This window comes from Haemaphysalis longicornis, unplaced genomic scaffold (assembly GCF_048455015.1).
Source record: "Haemaphysalis longicornis isolate Haplotype H1 unplaced genomic scaffold, Haemaphysalis longicornis Haplotype H1 scaffold_9, whole genome shotgun sequence".
Lineage (NCBI taxonomy): Eukaryota > Metazoa > Arthropoda > Arachnida > Ixodida > Ixodidae > Haemaphysalis > Haemaphysalis longicornis.
Genome location: NW_027526460.1, coordinates 79,720,661 through 79,740,771, shown reverse-complemented (window position 1 = coordinate 79,740,771; position 20,111 = coordinate 79,720,661). Strand labels below are relative to the sequence as shown.

At 47.9% G+C, this 20,111-nt stretch overlaps 1 protein-coding gene across 2 annotated transcripts in view; it reads right to left on the bottom strand.

Moving 5' to 3' along the window:
• The window catches only part of LOC144151313 (uncharacterized), a 58,708-nt gene that overhangs the window by 17,934 nt on the left and 20,663 nt on the right, over window positions 1-20,111 (bottom strand). For both annotated transcript variants that reach the window (XM_077682316.1, XM_077682317.1), the window contains exons 7-22: window positions 19,328-19,525; window positions 18,246-18,426; window positions 16,123-16,248; window positions 14,976-15,163; window positions 14,262-14,546; window positions 13,250-13,423; window positions 11,475-11,746; window positions 10,219-10,471; window positions 8,890-9,181; window positions 7,945-8,147; window positions 5,407-5,669; window positions 4,359-4,437; window positions 3,473-3,631; window positions 2,613-2,726; window positions 1,512-1,698; window positions 220-463 (exon numbers count right to left, since the gene is read on the bottom strand). In XM_077682316.1, the coding sequence (XP_077538442.1) occupies window positions 220-463; window positions 1,512-1,698; window positions 2,613-2,726; window positions 3,473-3,631; window positions 4,359-4,437; window positions 5,407-5,669; window positions 7,945-8,147; window positions 8,890-9,181; window positions 10,219-10,471; window positions 11,475-11,746; window positions 13,250-13,423; window positions 14,262-14,546; window positions 14,976-15,163; window positions 16,123-16,248; window positions 18,246-18,426; window positions 19,328-19,525 (3,218 nt within the window). The remainder of the gene's footprint in view (window positions 1-219; window positions 464-1,511; window positions 1,699-2,612; window positions 2,727-3,472; window positions 3,632-4,358; window positions 4,438-5,406; window positions 5,670-7,944; window positions 8,148-8,889; window positions 9,182-10,218; window positions 10,472-11,474; window positions 11,747-13,249; window positions 13,424-14,261; window positions 14,547-14,975; window positions 15,164-16,122; window positions 16,249-18,245; window positions 18,427-19,327; window positions 19,526-20,111) is intronic.

Genomic DNA, 20,111 nt, shown 5'->3' with positions numbered 1-20,111 from the left:
TGACGTCATTCTTGCTCATAACACGTCACCGTGGCGCAAAATTTGAAAGTTTTTAAATACTTCTTGCTCTTTTTTCGTTAAAAAAACATCTTTTGTGGCTGTAATGGAGCTGAGTGAGATACTGAATCCTAGTTCTTTCAAATTAAACGAAGTTGTATTTCTCTTCATGGCTCCTTTAAACACAGACATGACTTTGGCGCGTGCAAAGGGGCTGCTCACTCCCTCTCGTAGACGCGGCTGTTGTCGACCAGCAGCCGGGCGTCGACCAGGGCGCTCTCTTTTCCAGTGCGGACGACGCGCAGCAGCTGCGTGGCCGTGCTACTCCAGCTGAGCGCGCTCACTCGCAGCGTCACCGGGTGCCGGCTGCCGTCGTCGGCCACCGGGTGGTCCGTCATCTCGGCCAGCACCTCCACCATCAGGTCGTCGTCGCCCGGATGAAGCTTGCCCCGCACGTGGCTGTAGCCTGCCAATGGCCGCCAAGCAGACAAGGCGCACAGAGGCTTCGGTGTGAGCGGACGCTTAGGGTGAAAAATTTACAGTGCGCGACTGTGACCTTCAACGTTCATTTCTCTGCTTTCTAGAGCCTGGCACTTAATTTAAATTTGTAAGCGAGAGAGAGAGAGGGAGGGAACTTTATTTGCCTAGAAGTTAAGAGATTCGACTCTCTCTGCCACGTTAGTCAGCCAGAATATCTTGGTACCTGGGGGCTCCTTCGACCATCTGGACAAGGTAAAGCTGCAGTAGGGGATCGGAGCTTCACAGCAAGGTTTCCCAGTGCTCTAAATATTTCAAACCAAGGGGGGTATGGGGTCTTGTTTTTGGTTTCTTTTGGCATTAGCGTGCACCCTTTGGAGATATCATCACCATACGCGTAGCCGGAGCATAGCCCACAGAAAGCAGAGAAATTAACAGTGAATTGAAATCGTGTTCTCTGAACTTTTCACCCCAGGTGTACGCCTGTAAGGTTACTGTCGAAATAATGTCGGGCACCCTCATTATCATCACCATAATCTTCTTCGCCAACATTGGCGAAAAGCCCGAGGAGCCAAACCAAACGGACGAAAACCAATGGCGAATACCCCGAGGGGCGCCTCGCGTTGCATATAAACCAACCACGTCACAGCTGGCGCAACACCTGCTCCACGTAACCTGGACGCGACTCCTGGAACGCCGCGCATGCGTCGTGCCCATACGCGCCACCGCTGCGCCCCAGCTGTTATCAATGCTTGGCATGGGGGACGCGACGATATTGATGCTTCTGACGGTAACTACTACTAGCACAGTGTAAAGCGATGACAGCACATGTAAATAAACCATTTCAAACTGTTACAAATGTGTGGCGATGTCTCCTTCGGTGCTCGCGTATAAATAAATCACGCAGCTTCGCTATGGTTCAAGCCATGCACGACGTATACAGTGCAAGCTTCGCCATTTTTTAACGAATAATTTTTTACGCAGAAGAAGGACTAATGCGCCGACCTAACGCGTAGAAAGTAGGTGTGATAACTGACCTGGGTTGGAATAAAAACCGAGTGATGCGGATGCCTTGTCGGTCTGCACGTTGGCAAATGATGACGTCAGCGTGACGTTCAGGGGTCGCTCGCGCCAGCAGGGTATGTTGCTGCCAACGGCCTTAACCCGCAGCCCGTGAAGATTCACGATGCCACTCTTTTCGTGCACAGCGCCCCGAGCTTCGACCTGCGAGCAAAGTAGTGAGGTGAACAACTGGTATCTTTTGGCTGATACTCACTAGTTGCTAGGGAGGCACGCCTATCCATAAAAATTCGCTCAAGAGTTAAGGCCGGCCTGAGTGGCACGGCAGGGATATGCCTTGCTTCCTGTTTTTTTTTTCGCGATTCCTCCGCTTTTCCCTGGAGAAATCGACCGCCAATAGTAAGCTGGTCTTGCACGAGTAATAGTTAACCTTAGTCCCAGGTTTCAGGCCAACTGTACTCAACAATCGCAGAAGTTTGTTAGGACCAATACGCACTTCCTTGTGGCACACTGGGCCGTGATAGGCGGTACAGAGAGGCAGCGTACGTAGATGTACTGTAGTATACGTGCAGTGGTCTGCAGAAGTTTTCGGTACGTGATTTCAACTTTGAAAGTTAATAATTCCAGTGTCTGACGACCAAGGTTATGCAACGCGTCAGAAGGGCATGATTGCCTCAGGTGTGATGCAGAACTTGAAAGCAGGAACCAGGTGTTGTGTGGCAAGGCAATCGAGGAATACCTTTTCAAAGTTACAGGCATGTCCCGTAAGGTTCTTGCGGCCCATTGTACAATGCAGTGTATGAATTACAGAAGTAGGTACTGTGCGAAGCTTCCAGTAAGGGCACTACAGTAAATCCCCATTATTAGAAAAATGCTTTATGAGAAATTTCTCTTTATTCGAAATGTTGCATTGACCGCAATGCAGTTCATAAATAGCAAATAATCGTCGCTTTTATCTAAGTAGCGCGTGCAACAAAGTGAGTTTCTTGTTCTAAGGATTTTCTTATAACGAGAGCTTAATGTATGTTTGTTTTACTTGATACCACTGCGATGTAAACACGGTGACCTTGTTGGGTTCGTAGACGAATTAGATGGACTAAAGGGCCAAGACATCGTACCTGCAGTTCGGCCATGGTTCCTCTGGCCAAGGTGATGTTGAATGGGATCCAGAGACGCTGGCGAATACGTATGTCCGTTGGACCTGAACTTGACGACTTCACTTTTGGATCTCCCTGAAGTCAAGCAATAGAACGCATCTTAAACTCGTGCTAATACTTTTTTCAGGATGACAGGCAGAATAAAATTTATTTTTTCTGAGAAAGGCACTACCGCATAAATGAAAGTTGTCCTTGTCGGCAGATTATCTGCTCTTAACACAAATACATGTACAGCTCGGAGCCTCTGCAGCATCGGCAGCGGTCTTGGATGAGCGCAAACAAAAAATCAAGTGGGAAAACCGGTATCACACCCTGTGCTCCCTTCGCGCACGTTTCTTTTTTTCTTTTTTTTTGTGGCGTGCATATGTGCTAATGGCAAAGCAAAATTGACGAAGAATTATGTAAGCGTTTTTCCGGAAAAAAGTAGGGAGTAAGGTATGGACATCAGTCGAAAAAAAATCGATCTAGCAACTTTTGAGCATATGTGAGCTTGTAAGCACAACAAAAGCGTATTTTGTCGCGGCCCCCAAAGAGAGTATTTGTTAAAAAGCCAACTGTCGGTCAAACTAGGCTGTGACAGCTCCCGTCTGGACAACTTCCCTCTAGCACGGGGAGCTTTTGCGTCCGGCTATGCCCGGTGGTTCACAGTGAATATGGTCACCTCGCCATAGCGCCATAGTAAGCCACTGCCCCGAGATCGGGTGGAACGTTCGGTATGAAGCCATGCCTTCCGCTCGGATGTCAACCATCCTCCGCATCGACTGACTCGGGGCCGGAAGAGCAGGGCGACCACGAGAAATGCGCACACCCGCAGTACTCACTGTCCCCAAGGTCTGGTCCGGCACGTCGGTGATGCGCAGGCGAGTGGTGGTGATCTTGCGACTTGACTTTCCCGCCACAGCGGTGGCTGTCAGGCTGACTTCCATGCCTGGAACCAGGCTTGAGTTGCGCTTCAGAAGCAGGGGCACCGTGAACCTCAGCTGCGGGCAGGGAAACACGCAACAGAATGGGTTAATGCAAATGTCCTGGTGTCCGCAGTTCCGCGCAATGGCTGTTTGACGAAGCTCAGCAAGCGCTCTCTCTTGTGAGCCTTACGTCGGAAACCGTCGTTACCTCTAACTCTACTGAGCACGCGGTCGCGGGTTGCTTTTCTGATGGAGGCGAAAAGCAAAAACGCCCGTGTGTACGAGATTTCGGCACACGTTAACGATCCCCAGGTGGTCGAAATTAATCCGGAGAGCTCCACTACGGGGCGCCTCATCGCCTGCGTTGCGTGGGTGCGTCAAAACCTGCAATCAATCAATAAACCTCTAACTCTACCAACCCTTCCGGCGTCGCCTGCAGAAGTAGGCGTTCAAGTGATTGCTTCTTTTACATCTGGTCTTTGTAAACAGGCGCAGAAGAAAAAAAGAACCGCTCCATGCGTCATTGGTCGCCGTGGTGTCGAAATTTTATGTCTGGAATCCGCTAAACCGAGTGAGATTGTTTGTATTTTGGGCAGGGCTGGTTATCTCAAGCAGATTGAATTCGGATGGAATGGAATTCAGATGAAATTAAGTTGCTTTTCCTACGAATAATATTTCCCCACTGGCTTCGGGTAAAATTGAGGTAGATAAAGATCTTTATTTCAGAATAATCTGTATTCGTCCTACTACACCAGCTTCCAAAAGAGAGTTTTGTTTTCAGGCAGCGTATGAGGGTGCTTACCATGTTTTCTTCCTCCGTCTTACGCTCAATATATGAGTTGCAGATGAGGTGCAGGTCGTAGTGCCCGAATATTCTCTTCCTGAAGACCAGAGAGGAGAGACAAAGGAACGGGTAAGTACCGGTGTTAATTATTTTGATGCTCAATTGAGTAAAAAGAAAACTTAAGAAATTCGAATAATACAGAACAGGCGCAAGGCCTGAACTAAATTTTTTCATTTTTCATTTTAAGTGCGAAGGGCAGCTGCGGCTGGAGCGCGGTGATTTATGCAAACACTCAAATTCTAGCGGGTACCGTCACTAAATGGGGCACCTGCTAGCCCTTGCATGTAACTCTTCCTATCCAGGTGAATTTCGTCCTCCAATACTGTAGGAAGATTTCGCGCTAAATATTCTGCAAGTAATAATATTCAGTGGGGTAATTAATATACGGTGCTGCTCAAAAGAATGGTGCGCAATGGTGTCGATATCTCAGACGGCGCCGGACGCTTTCACTCGGCTGAAGGTATCATTTTTTCGGCCGTGTTGGTAAGTCTTTTTAGGTGCCGAGTACCTTAGGACCGCACAATGTCCGTCCGCGTCCGTGCGCATAGCATTTAGAATCGCAAAGAAAAAAAAAATCATAGAGCCACCCGCAAGATTCGAGCCTGTGTCTGGTAGACCAGACAGCGTTGGCGTCAGTCGTCTTACCCATTGGTATACGACCGTGAGTTAGTACCCGAGAGTCAAACGGCTCGCTCCCTCGTCTGTAACGGTGCAGAGTACCTTAGGACCTCCATCCGTGCACACACCACCATCAAGCGAAAATGAAGCAGAATTCGATTTGAGCCATGAGTTGCAGTTTCATTTAGGGAATAATCAAGGTGCAACTCACGGCTAAAATCGAATGAAAGTCGGGGCGCAAATCAGATGTCACTCGGAGCGCAATTTGGATGTCATTTCAAGTCCCCGCACTCCGCACCCTCGCCATCGTCCACGGAGCGCTGCTTGACGTCCGAGACGACGTGCGCTGACTCCCCTCCCCCTCAATGCATGGGCAGACAGTTCTTACGCGGCGTTGCCAGGAAGCTTGGCCACTTGGCCCGGTTTGACGCAGGGGTAGTTCATGCCCAGGTGCGACACCCCCTCGGTGCAGAGCTCGAAGTCGTCCATGGAGGCGGCTCCATCGTCCAGCACCAGGTCGAAGTTGACTGGGGAGGCGCTGAAGGGCTCCAGTTCCAGGAACATCGTCATCAGCAGCATGGCCCCGGGGGACAGACTGTGCAGGGTGGGCTCGTGCGGGCCCACCACCATCTGCCGGGGGGCCTTGGCAAGCTGCCGCGAAACAGGGTAGAGAATCCCCAGGAGTTGATTTTGTAGCGTTTCGATTTTCTTTAAACGCTGTACAAGGTATTATTGTGTTGGTTTGTGTTCCATTGGGAGACGGAAAACTGTTTATAAGCCTTTCTACAACAACGCCAGCTCAATGCCACTTTAACTGAATGGCTTGAGCCTCTTATGCCTACCTGTTACCGATTTGCCTTGTGGTAAAGGATGCTTCACAGCAAAAAGGGTATTACGGTGGTGAAACAAAAGGTTAAACAAACAAATAAACGAAGAAAAGAATCCTCAAGTGCATGCACTGCTTAGCATTAACGTTAATGCTAAGCAGTGCTTGCCCTTGAGGATCTTTTTCTTTGAAGTGCCAGAGCTACTTATGTGTGGCTGCGTGTGAGGTAATAGTCAGCAATTACCCTACAGAAAGGAATGCTTGTCATTTGAAGATAATAATCAAGGATGAAATGCAGCCGTTAATTTTTACCTGCCTTGCTTTCGCCGCGACTTTCATTTACGCGCCATCAAATGGTTTCATTACAGCCGCTTCAAAGAAGCCGGCAAACGCTGGCGACCTTTCTTGTGTGACGTCACATGAACGCAGAAATATCTTTCCCCTTGAATAACAATTAAAAATAAAAACATTTTGGCTAGCTTCTAATGTATGTAATGTGAGTTGAGCACTAACTTTTGTTCAGGTATTTTGCGTTTGCCTGAAATGCGCATTGGATTTGGAGGCCGACAATGCTTTCAAACAGTGTACGAAGTTACAAAATGTAAAAAAGGATTTTGCTGCCCCTTAAACATGCCAATTAGCATTGCGCCCATACTGGGTAAACGTGTTTTTATCCTTGTGTGCCGGCATAGAAGCCGAATAACCACTGAGCATGCTCAGAGCACACCAGAGCATTCTGCGCTTACGTGGTAACATTTATCATCCTGTTACTCGACGGAGGTGCGGTTGTTCGCACTTGAATAAAGCGCCGTCGGGCTCTAAACCTGGATGCCTACAACGACAAAGGAAACTATACGCCGTGTAGCAATACTTGTGTGCAGTTTTTGTGCTCCGAGGCACCTGTGCTGAAGAGCCTCATTGTGTTCGCGATTTTGCCTGTGCATGTTTTCAAGCGCTAATTCTTTGTCTGCTCATTTTCACCTCAGTATTAGGCGCGCTGTTCGTTACCACTGTCATTATGAATGTGAACTCAGTCACGCAAATATTTTAACACAACAAACTTACTAGTCACTGTCATTATTAAGTTTGTGACTGACTCCCTCTTAGTGCATTCATCTGTATTTGTGGACAGATGTTTTTTTTGTGTGGCTTGACGCTGTCACTGCTCCCGCCTATTTTCTGCTGATTTAAAGCCTAGACAACTCAGCAAAGAAGCATGCTGAATAAAGAAATGGTCCATATCCATAATGAATAGGTACCGGCTGGTTCTCCTCAACGCGTTATCTTTTATTGCAGGGATTTGGCCAGTGGTGAGCTTCCCATCCGAGTTAACTTCGTTTCAAACTTGTGCGCAAGAAATGTAGAGGGCGAGAGTACTGAGCTGCCGTAGTGCCAATTTCGTTATGGTGCAAAAGTGTAATTCTACTGATTATTTATTTACATTAACAGCTAACCGTATTCTAAATACAGTTTGATCCCGCACGCTGAAATCGCATAAAATAAGAACGTTGTTAGTTTTCTCAGAATAGAGTGCACAAGAGATCAATTTCACCAGTCATTACATCGACCTCCATCATAAAATACACGACATGTCGCAGTAGTCGTGGTTACCTTAGCATTCGCGAAGTGTCAAGGCGCGCACCAGAGCTGCGCCCAAAAAGCGGGAGAGTGGTAATCTGAAAAGGCAAATCAATTAAACTGTCCGACTATTCTCAGCATGAAGAAATAAATAAGAACACAGGCGCTGTTAGCAGCTCGCTGATCTCGAACTTGTTTCGGGATCATTCTTCTTTTTCGGCACCATGGCATTAAAAAAAATTGTTTTCGCAAAACGAACCTAAACTTCTATTAACAAATACTTAGCGCAATCCTGCTGCATTTTTATAACCATCTCCCACAGCTCATATTAGCACAATCCCGCAATTTTAACGATTCAATGGAGTAGAAATGCGTGCAAGGCCAATAACAGATTGTCAGTCTATAGACCAGGTCAATGTTTTTTTTTTTTTTTAGCAGCAGCAGCAGCTTTTTTTCTCGTCTTTGTTTAGCCTTCGCCTGACTGTTCAGGCGAGGAGCACACGTCACTACGAGACCGCTCACCGCTTCGTCGTGCTGCGCCGCCTTGGCGGCGGCTCCGCTGGCCACGGGAACGATGAGGCTCTCCTCGAAGTTCCCCTTGGAGCCGTACGAGACGCGGCACTTGAGCGCCTTGTTCTTGGTGGCAGAGTCCTTGACGCGGATCATAACCGAGAAAACCACCGTGTTCGGGTCCAGGTCCTTGACCGTCCGCATAGGGTACGTGCCTGCGGAGCACAACGCGAAATTTCTACACATAGTAACACTTTCACGAAAAATTCTGCCACATTCGCAATTGTGTTGCGAAGACTATGGAAACAGAGCAGGTGGTGGTCCTCACTAGCTCTAACCTGCCTTTTTTTAGGTCTGCTTTCTTGAGAGAAAGATGGTTAAAAAGCAAAGCTCGTACCACACAAACTCGAGTCAAATCCAAGTCCCCAATCCACCATCACTTCACCCACAATCGTTCATCCTCATAGTCAACGTTGGCTTTTCTGAAGAGCGTATTGGCGTACAAAAGCCTCAGTGAGGTCACTAAAGCTTCGCTTTGAAATTGGTCTCTCTAACGTCACAGGGGCCTAGATGGCTTTCCGCGATTGCAGCGCCGGCCAAAGGGATCGCTCTGTAGTGCTATTTGTATGGACACATCATAAACTAATTTATTTCGATAGTTGCTTCTTATATATCTTATATATCTTTAATTGCAATGCAGGAATGAAAAGACTGTGGACAGTTACGGCGTGTATCCATACGGGTTTGTTTGAATGTGTCTTCACTTTCCGATTACAATTAGAGATAAGCAGTGCCCACTTTGGATGCATTCGCGGCATTCCAGATAAACGTGAAGCATCACCGTGATGCCATTGAAAGAGGACATCACGCACTTATATCCCAGCACTGCTCACGCTGCACTATGCGCCACCAGACAACGCTTCCTCTTTTCGACGCCCTGTAAATAGCCGTACTCACCGACGTTGGCGAGCGCCTGCAGTGCGATCGAGGCCCTCTTGTTTCCGTCGTTGGGGTCGTCGTGGAGCGCGTAAGAGGCCGGCGTCTCGGGGTCGAGGCAGGGCATGCTGTCGCCCACGGACTTGATCTTGAGTACGCACACGCTGATGTCGGTGCTGGCCGTGCTCACCTCGACCAGGTACAGGCCCATGGTGCGCGGAGGCGCCTTCAGCACCAGCTCGAACTCGGCCACCATTCCCGGAACGATGGGTGCGGCCCACAGCGGCTTGGTGAACGCGAAGATCGGGTTGTTCTGTGGGAAGGTCGTGGGAGACCTCATTGCAGTGGTTATAATCTCGAATTAAGTTGAATTGCGCTTATTTTGCATTCATGTTGCGGGAAGACCTGGAAAAAAGCTGTTGAAACAACTTAAAGGGCGCTGCCCACGTTACACACAGAACAGCAAGTCATCGATTACGGAGGAATTGCAAAACAAGTGTAGCACAGTGACAAAACAAGTGTAAACCTAGTGCACTAGTAAAAAAAAGGTGTAGTACAAAACAAGTACAGTGCAGTTCTCACGGCAAATCAGAGCTATCAAAAATGTCATGTACTACCTGAAACAAATCTCATTATTGTTCATTGGATTTCGAAATCATATCCCGCTACTCTCTTAATGTAAGCGTTGAAACGGCGACTTTTCTTTTAATGAAAGCAGTAATTAGCTATGAACACAGCTTACGAGCAACAGGTGCCTAACGCGGCGTGGTGGGTTTTGCCGCAATGGGCACTTTAAAGGCGGATTCGCCTTGAACCGAATGTGTTCCGGCAAATTCAAATGGTAATGAGTTTAAAGCGTATTTCAGTGTTGCACGTGTGGCATGTCAATGAGCGCGTAAATGCGACATATGATGTAACAAACAAAATCCAAATGGGGCACCCATGTTTTGAATGGTTTGTGAAAACGAGGATACCTAGGAGAAGGCACGAAAATGTCCACCAAACGAACTAGCTGGTAAAGTGTATCTCAGAAAATAAAGGCGATAGTACACGACATCCATAAAGTAGGAGAAATCTCCATTGTCAAAGAGGAGTCAGCGTACTACAGACCGCGGCCATTTTGCGGCGGAATGGTGCGGGTGCGAATTTTCGTGCGTTACCGAGATTGATGTTCTTCATTAACTATTTCTTGCTGTAATTGCACGCATGCGCATGGGCAGGCACACATGAATTTTAGCAATACATCTGCTGAAAGCATTCAAGTAAAAAAAATCGTGGTGGAATTGTATACTGTTATAAAAGTAGTGTAAGGGAGGAATGTCAAAGAAGAGAGCACGCTGGAAGCGATACCTTGAGCAGGTCTTTGGAGGGTCCCCTGGTGGCAAGGACCTTCTTTTCATCGGTAAAGACGCTCTTGCCGGCTATCGACATTGTGGTGACAATGCCGTACGTTGCTCCGTTGGCGAACTCGGCGTCGTCCTGCATGGTCGCCACGAAGTTGATGATCATCTTGCTCTCGGTGATGTTGCTCAGCGCCTTCGGTATGTGGGACACCGTGCCCAGCGACACCTGCGCCGAGTCCGTGTCGTGCCGGGCCGGGTTGCTGCGGTGGAGGCAACCGACAACTAGTTCAGTCGTTCAAAACCATCTCTTACAATTTACTACACAATTGCCTATAAGAAAATCAGTCTTGCTTTTTTTCTACTTACTCACTCAACTCACATCCCCCACTGACTCACGGACTCACTCGCTCGCGCACTCACTCACTCAGTCACTCAGTATATCTCACTCACTGGTCCCTCTCACTCGCTCACTTGCTTGCTCCCTCACTCAGTCAATCAGTCACTCATCCTTCTCACCCCCTCACGCGCTCACGTCCTCCCTCATTCACGCACTCAGTCGCTCTTCCTCACTCACCCGCCCGCCCGCCCGCCCGCCCGCCCGCCCGCCCGCCCGCCCGCCCGCTCGCTCGCTCACTCACTCACTCACTCACTCACTCACTCACTCACTCACTCACTCACTCACTCACTCACTCACTCACTCACTCACTCACTCACTCACTCACTCACTCACTCACTCACTCACTCACTCACTCACTCACTCACTCACTCACTCACTCACTCACTCACTCACTCACTCACTCACTCACTCACTCACGCAATGAGAAGCTAGGTAGATGGGTTGGTGCTATTAGGAATGCTCACTAGGGAATTGAAAATTCCTAACCGGTTAACATTGACATTTAAGGGCTCATCTGCTCAAGGTATCCTATCAGCCTCACGGCATGGCAGAGAAGCGGCAGTCAGTCAGAGTAGTTGTATCAGAAAAGCAGGTAAGAAAGCAATGCAATCTAAACGAGGAACAAGCGAAATAAAATCTTTGCTCCTTGAAATGCTCCCCACAATTAAGAGCAGGCGCAGACTATTACACTTCGGCCTCCTCAACCACCACCTTCTTTCGCCGGATTTCTTCTGTCTTTGGCAATGAATCTACCAGCCTGGTGTGCACGCTCTCAAAATAACATTCGCAAAAAGCGCGTAGGGGTGCAGCAGTCAGTAAGCCACTTAACACGAAGCCAATTACCAAGTACTAGCGCAGAGCCTCACAGTTTTGGGTAGCTGACGCCTTCCCTGTTGACGACGTCTTGTTCGGCTTGTAGGCACGGCATAGCCCGGCCCACAAAGGAGAGCCTGGCGCGGCAGATGTGCAGGCCGGGGAGGCTCGGGTTGTTCTGGCCCACCACAGACACTGTGATGTTGGAGTGCGTCGCGGCCGCCGGCATCGAGATGACCACGTCGATCGCCACGGCGCCGCTTACGTAGAGCTCCCGCCAGCCGACCGCGTCCTTTACTTCCACGTTCGGGTTGTACATGAAGCGCTGGAATTTTAATGCGGTAGCTTTCTTAGTGGGGTCGATGGCGTCCTGTCAAAAAACTAGTGCATGTCCCCATAGACCGCTTGGTCGACCGAAAAGCTCTGATAAGATCTCTGGACGCACGGCGCTTGCGTGAAACTGCGCTTTATTGTGACAAAACAGTTACTTGAAAATCGCGAAAAAGGAACTGTTCTAGATAAGACAATACACGCATCGGTCAAGAAGAAGGAGCGTAATAGTATTCCTTCCTCTCATAAACAACGTATCGGTATACATTTAGATCGTTCGTAGATGCGTTTACTTAGAGCGCGAAAAATCGCTGCATGGGTTCGTTCTCCTTTTGCGATTTGGTTGTTCAAAGCTTTCACGATCGATTGGACGCACTTTCAGAGAAGGCAAGGCGGACGTTTAGCGAAGTTTATGACGCACGTTTGACGCAGTTTCGATGTCAGAAATCTTTTGCGCTTCTCTCTACTTTCTTTAGAAAGGGTTGGCAAAGTATTTATTCGAGTTCAAAATGATCCACAGAGAAAAAAAAAAAGCTAGGGCAACAAGCTGGATGAGAAACCAGCTTGACGAAGCCCGCCGCCCCACAACCGGGCAACGTCGTAAGCAAGAGAAAGCACTGAGTGGCCTTTAGATAGAATGGAAATTATAGCAAAAATATCTACATTGCGTAGAATAACATCTCTTTACTTCGAAGATAAATACAAGTGCACAAATGTAGCCCTAAGCATTCTGCACAAGTAACATCTGCAAGAACCCAAACATCACACGAAAATATGCGAAAGGGTTATTTTATTCATGAAACAAAATGAATGAAACGTAATTAGAACTAGAATGTTGGTCATAATAAGCCATATTAATAGGAAGATACAACACCTTTTACCCGGCCTAACGTTACAATACAACGGTGCTGTTTGTTGGGACGCGTCCCGGTGCACGTTCCACTTTCGCGTTAGACTTTATGCCCATGTTTTACTCCACAAAGAGATCTGATCAGGCTTGCATCGCACAGCTGATGCGCACAGTTCGTGGTGATTGGGAGTACATTTTGCGGTACATTTCGGAGTTGCTTTATACACATCAGGAGTCCCCTCTCAACCTAAGCGACAAAGTGGTTAAAAAACTGTGCTTACAGCCGTTCAACTCAAGGTTGGGCTCTTCTTTGCCCCCTGGAAGAAGACAAGCCTTGATGTTTCTTCCATGCATTCAACGCATTGTGGTATATCCTGCTGGGTTTTCATCCATGTTCTTTTTTACTCTCTGAGAAGTTTCTCTGGCCTTGTCAATGTCTCTCTGTAAGCCTGTATATTTTCACACAGCAGTTACAAACCATACACCTTTGGTTTCCCCCGGACTTGTCTAGGTGACTTGAAAAATGCCTCGGCTCCTTATCACGTTCTCAGTATTTCTTTTAGCCTTTCGCTAAGCCCGCAAGTTTAGCTAGCGAAATGATATTAACTACGTGTCACGTGGTTTAGCGAGGATTAACAAATCACGTACCTTTGGTTCAAGCGTGAGAGCCTCGAAGGGGACCACCAGGCCGTCCTCCCCCTTTCCGACCTTCATCTTGATGGGGAACAGGCTACCTTCTTTGAGGCTCACCTCCACAGTGTAGTCCACGTACACGAATACTTCCAGCACTAGCGTGTTCTCCTTGGCCGCACTCACAGAACGCTGCGTGCGGCAGAAATCATGCCAGGTGTGATTCGCAATATTTTCATAAACCGGTACACGCTTCTGTACCCGCCTTTCAGCCAGAAGGCTATTCAGAAGTAATCCTAAAGTAAATTTCTCCGTACGTACAAAGAGGAAACAACAGTGGGCGCTCTCGAATCTACCATTAACGTAAAGTATGCCCCCTAGTTCTTGTATAGGGGCGGGCTAATAGATTTTCTGTTTCCTTTAGCGAATGAATGCTACTTAAAAGCTATAGTCGTCGCAAGCGCTGAACAGTACTTTATATCTGCCTGTTTATGTCAATCACTGCTTCTCCTCGTTTGTTGCGCTGTTATTTGGAACCTTTATCAAATACTTAATTCCTGCAAGCAAAAGGATGCCGACATTTTCCGTGACATGATACCTAGAATGGTACGAGGGCAAAAATAATTTCCGGAATTTAAAAAAAAAAAACCTTACAGAGGGGTGATAGACGATAGATCATTCGATAATCAATACGTTGAAAGGCATTCGGGAGGCCTCCGAAACGGCGTGTATCCCACGTTTAAGTTGCCGGCTGGGCGTACAAGCGTCCCACTTGGCACAAATGCATCACAACTTCTAATACAACCACTGGGTGAGTTTGTGCAACATGGTCTCAAGTGTTTGCGAAATCCACGAAGCGTTGCAGGGCCCCTTTAAAGATTCCCGCTTTTTGTCGCCATGACAACCAATTGCGCCACGTGCTCAGGCGCTCGGCTATGCTTCGGGGTAGGGGTGAAAATACGAGCGCAATGGCCGTCCGCCAACAGCTGACGCTCTAAACCCTTAGCTGAACATCCAGCTTCGCGCATACCTGCTGCGACACGAACACGCGGCCAAGGTCGACCACATAGTTTCCGTCGACGAGTTCGGCTTGCGCCGAGCTGCTGTTGACCCAGGGCAGGTTGAAGCCGCTCTCCTCGAGGTCGAAGCGGGCCGAGCACAGCTGCATCGGGCTCTCGGGGTCGGCCTCCAACATCACGCGCACCGCCGTGAAGCCACCGGAGGTAACGTTTAGGTGCAGCGTGAACTTGAGCAGGTTGCCCAGCGCCGCCCTACTCAGTTCGGTGACCGGAAGCACGTCCTCAACGTTGTTCGTCTGTGAGAAACAGCGGATACATAACAAGGGTCGAACACTTTAGACGCTTTTGTGACATCCTCCTAACTTTGGAGTGATTGTCGCATATGCCACTGCCCCTATTGTCGAACTTTGCCCTGAGAAATTCTGGAGGACGCGCGAGAAAGTTAACGAATCAAAGTGGTCTTGAATCGCGCTACTAAACTTTCTTGCTGCTACATAAAACTTCATGTCCTGTAAGGTATCCTTTAAAAATTACACCCGTTAAGGCCGAGGGAATATTAAAAATATAAACCATCAATGGACCAAAAGAAAGAACAGCCAAACAACAAGAAAAAAGGGCGCTCTGGATGCTGAAGGATTCTTTGAGAGTAGTATACATTCTAGCTGCAACAGCGAACATTCTGCAAAACGTATTAGGTGCTTCACGCGGCATACAGAACCACCTACCGGTTCATCAAGGTTGATGTCCGTTAGGTTTACGTGGATGGGCTCCTTGTACATGGATTTGCCACCCACGGTGATCTCCAGCATGGCTGTCTTGGTCTCGCCAATGTACTCGGGCTTGTTGAGGGCGAAGAGTGCGAAGGTGAAGCTTATCTTGTTGTCGTCGATTCGGGCCTTTTGGTAAATCGATCCTGCCAGGATAAGTGGCTGAGCTTAGAAAGTATCTTCGGGGAGAGCATAAATATTATTTATCTGTGGGGCAATTTCTAGCTCACTGAGGTTTACAGATCAGTACATATTGTATCAGCGGACTGCCCTGGTAAAATGGTGCAGCAGTGGGAACAAAGCTGTCTACTAGAAATCGCGCGACGGTAACGATCAAACATTACAACGCCAGACAAGAGAAGCTCGAAACAGAAAATGGTTCCTCCCTGTTGCTTTTTTTTGCACGCGTGGGGTTCCAACGCTTCTTTTTATAATCAAGGGGATACATCTAGACTGTGCAGAAAGTTATGGAGGATGCAAGGGCGCCGTAGTAGAAGGCTAAATAGTTGAACCACTTACCGTTCCTCAAGGGCACACAAAATATCCCAAACACAGGCGTCTTTTCACAATAAGTTTTCAATAGTATTTATAGCTGCAATACTGCTTGCAGAAAACATAAATAGTTTACAGCATCACTTCACTATAAGAGAGTGATAGCACGAGCCTAAAGTACCGGTCACGCATTTTCTTGTGACACATTACCATACTTGTGCAGATATACTCAGTTCTAAATGTTACTAGATGGTTGCAATAAAAACGACAGTCACCGACCAAAAGAAATTGCTAAAGCTTCAAAAACAGAAATTAAAGAAAATTAAGACGTTTCGGCTTCACTACATAAGTCTTCTTCCCAACGTCGAAATGTCCTGATTTTTTTTATTTTTGCTTTGTTTTCAAACTTTAAGCAGTTTATTTTGGTCGGTGTCTGTCGTGTTCAGTGCAACATGTTTCATCTCATTAGAATGCTTTGTTGGGCGAGTTGGTTCATCTCGACCAGATGGGTTTTCATCGAACCGTGCACATTTCATGGTACTACGTGGGTTACGAAAAAGGCTAGCGAGAACAATAAGCCTTGAACTTGATACGACCATGAGCGCTGAGTCACCTGTGCTAGTGATGAGTCCCATGTCGATCTTGGCTGCGCTGTACGTCTCCTTCGTCGCCGACGGCGTGAGTACTGTCTTGTAGTGGTTCACGTCGTTAGGCACCGCACGGTAATTCTCGCTGAAACCTGTCGCAATAGCAGATAAGCACGTGGTAACTCTGGTTTGTAGTAAAAGATAGTACAGTCATAAACAGGCTTAGGTAGAACATCACATTCGATTTCAGCGTGGGGTATCCCAAACGTTCCTAACAAAAACTGTTAAAACGAATGTGCAGAACTGAAGAGCCCCTTTAAATTAAACACAGCCGTTGTGACTAAATTACCTTACAACAAAGCAGCAGGAAATGATAAGCGCTAACCGTCGTTCCAGCTAAGACTGTGGAAGACTGTACAATGGAGGAGAACAAAAGAAAATACAGACAAGAGCATACAAGAAAACACAAGAGAACACAATCTTTGCCATCTATTTTTGACTCTTTGATTGTTGCGAATAAGGCACCATATGCCGTTACTGAAGGCATATATGCTGCTGATTTTGTAGTCTTTTGCTGTGAAGAGTGTTTTTCCCCTGTATATAACTCGCATTTTGCGCAATAAACAGGACTTAGTAGTCAGCGGCTGTTCTTGTTTGTTGAATATCTTCTCATGCGGTTCACGCGCTGTTTTCAAATTTTGAACCCTGAAGGGTGGCCTTGGAGGCAGTCAGCAGCAGGCGCTGACTCCTGCACTTAAAACCTATATTTATCATTTTTGTTCGCGGAAGGAGTAAATGGCCTATTGGGGAAAAAAGGCGGCGCTGCCTTCTTGGGCAGCGTTCCATAGAACGGGGTGTCCTATAGCAAAAGCTTGAACTGGGCAGTGGCCTGAGGTGACCCCGCACGTGAAGTACACTGAAGATGAAGTAAGATGAAGTAGAAGGATATAGTCAAGCAAGTGAAAAGACAAGCTGCGAAATTAGCCATCGTCGTAAACCGTCCAGTTACGTGATGGCCGGTAGGAGCAGCGGTGGAACGTGTCGGAAGCAGATCGAAGCCATTCAAAAGCTTTTCGGCAGATCGCTATGCAAAGCGCTTCAAGCGCCAGTATTAGGCAGCCTCTCGACAGGACGAGGCGGAGGCAAAATGTCAAAAGCGTTCAACTTGACATTCATGTTTTTACGTTCATAGTAGAAACAATGTCATCTCCATCTTCGCAATTTTTAGATGCGACGCTGAGAGGAGCATCTCTTGCCGGCAGCCCTGTCCTGCGTCCGACGTCGTCGTCCGCGTCCGCACAGCTGCGTCTCTCCTCCGCTCACCCCCTCTCCTCTCTCCGATAGGGAACACTCTCGCCCAACATCTGCGGGCGCGTGGCGCAGCGCACTCTCACTCCGCCGGTGGGCGGCGCTGCGCATCGAGACGCATCGAGACGCCAGACATACGACAGTGCAAAGCCCTTCGTGCTAGCCGGTGACTTTAACGCCAACGTCAAGACCGACGACTGGTTAGTGCGACACGTGGCCGACACCTACGGGTTCCACTTGTTCTCGGGCACAGCGTACCCCACCACCGTCCGTGGGTCGTGTATAGACTTGGTGTTTGCGGATCGCAAGGACTTGATCGCGCCCGTGCTACGCGAACCTCTGACGGTGCATTTCACGGACCATAAAGCCATCGTTCTTGTGTGTAATAAAGCCTCCGTCTAAATGACAACAACAACAACGTATCTCATTATGCTCAAAATTACGCCCGCATCCCCTCGCGTGAAACCCAACGATGTGATTGAAACGCAATTCACATTCACTACGCGTTTCACGCAATTCGACTAATCGACCCAACGGAAACACCCAACGGAACCTCCATCAGCGTCGCATCACACCAGGGTTCGCGCGAGAGGAGGTGGGCGTAATTTTCTTTTTCTGTCAGGACATTTGCTGTTTCAGAAAATAATATTCAAACATTATCTTCTCTTGTGGTACTCCAAATACTAGCCGAGTGACTAACTCAAGCGGCGAAAATGTCGGTGTAGGTATACATGCGAGTGTACTACTATTAACCATAGTGCTGTTAGGACCATCAACGTAAAACTGTAGGGAATACATCATCCACACTGTCTTGTTTTGGGCTTAATAAGCTCGAACTGACTTGTCACTCCCAGATTTCCGACTGCAAGCAGGTCCTCCAGGTCCGTGGGACCCGTGACGGAGATGGTGACCTTGTCCGAACGCATCTTGAGAAACATGTCCACGCTGAATATGCCCGCGCTGTCCAGGGCGATCTCGTTCGGCCCGCTCACGTCCACCTCCAACTTCTTCTCGTCTTCAGTCTGCAACACGTCGTCAGATGAACTAACATGAATAACTCAATTAAAATAATCCAGTGCCCTTGCACTCTGCGAAGAAGTATGACGAGCGAAACTGGACGAGGTGCAAGAAGCTCACGAAACAAACGCGTTTGGTAATTTTGGATTGAGCGTACATCCTAGTTAATTGCCTGGTTAATTAGCTGAATGAAACCCGGAACCACTAGAGTTTTATTCTAGAGGACATACATACGGCTGTGCAAGCCCTCCCATGGAAGCCCATGTATTCACAACCGACGGGAATTCCACCATATTTATGAATTCACTATGAACTACATGATTATGAAAAGTACATGGGACTCCGCGTAATGTGAGAGCCGTCTTAGCGGCTAATTGCCGTCCGTTCTTTGTAACCATTGCCCCTACGTTGATGACCGTGTAATGACAGCAGACGGTAATTCTGTAATGTTTACAGCTTCACTCTTAACTAATTATAAAAAGAAAATTCAACTCCACGTAATAATAATGTGATCGTAGTGGTCAATCTGAGTATAATTATTGCTAAGATAACCTTATTGTATTGAGAGCTACAGAGCATTCACCACAAAAATACCTTTGCCTAGAGATTCAACTTTGTCGACGGGGCGTGACTTTTTTCTACAGTCCTGTCGACGCACGCAGCTTCGGCTAGAACCTAGTCTATGACACTTAATCCTGCAAAAAAAGTGGTTTACGCTTTCAGTGTTTAGGCACCTCCGGTTTGTGCCCGTACCCGCTGCGATGAACTGTCGTTCGTACGCCTACAGTTGTGAGAACGTCCCCTTCGGTTCATAGAGCAACAGAAGACAAACTAACAAGAGCAGGGCGTTGTTTGCGAATGAAACATACAATATCATATACTTTTTCTCGCATGGCCGGAACTCACCGCCTTGGCAGGGTTCACGGTGACTTCGGTCTGGCCAACCCAGACGTAAGTTTCGAAATCGAACTCCGCGCCGACGGTGACGTAGTGAGTCTTGGACGTCATGCGCGTGCGCACGGCGGTCACCGAGAATCGTACCAGGATGTTGCGACTCGTGTCTGGGTTGACGATGTTGCCGAACTCGATCACCACTCTGTCGTACTGGAAAGAAAAGACAACAGGACGTTGACGGTTAAATATGGGTGGTGAAGCACCTCTGCTTATTTTCACGTTGGATCTTCCGGCCAGTATAAGTACACCAATATATAACCGGAGTTGTAGGAAGCAAAATGACGGAAATGATGCATAACTGTCTCCTCGACAGGGATGGCGTGAATGATACTACGTTGAAGACACAGTCAGTTGATTTGGATTTTTTACGTAGCGCATAGTCATTACCGCGCAGCAAACTTTACAGGAGCCCTGCATCAAGAAAACCGCTTCTTCTATTTCCCTAAATTACACCTCGAATAACTGTTTCCCAACGCGTGAATTAGTTGGTGTTCGCTTAGTGTTCTCTTGAGGTCAGACAACCCCCAAAATTTACACTTGTCCCCTCGCATGTGAAAGATAGTTGCGTTTGGCAGGCACCGCATTTTTCACTGTCTTCGGGATACTTTATGATGTCCACTGCCGACAACAATACTGTCGTGGCTCTGCTTCGCCGCATTGCGTGCGAATGACTTCTCCGGGCGTAACATTTAGCGAATCTGCATATGGAGGAGGTCCAGAATGTATGCAAAAGTAT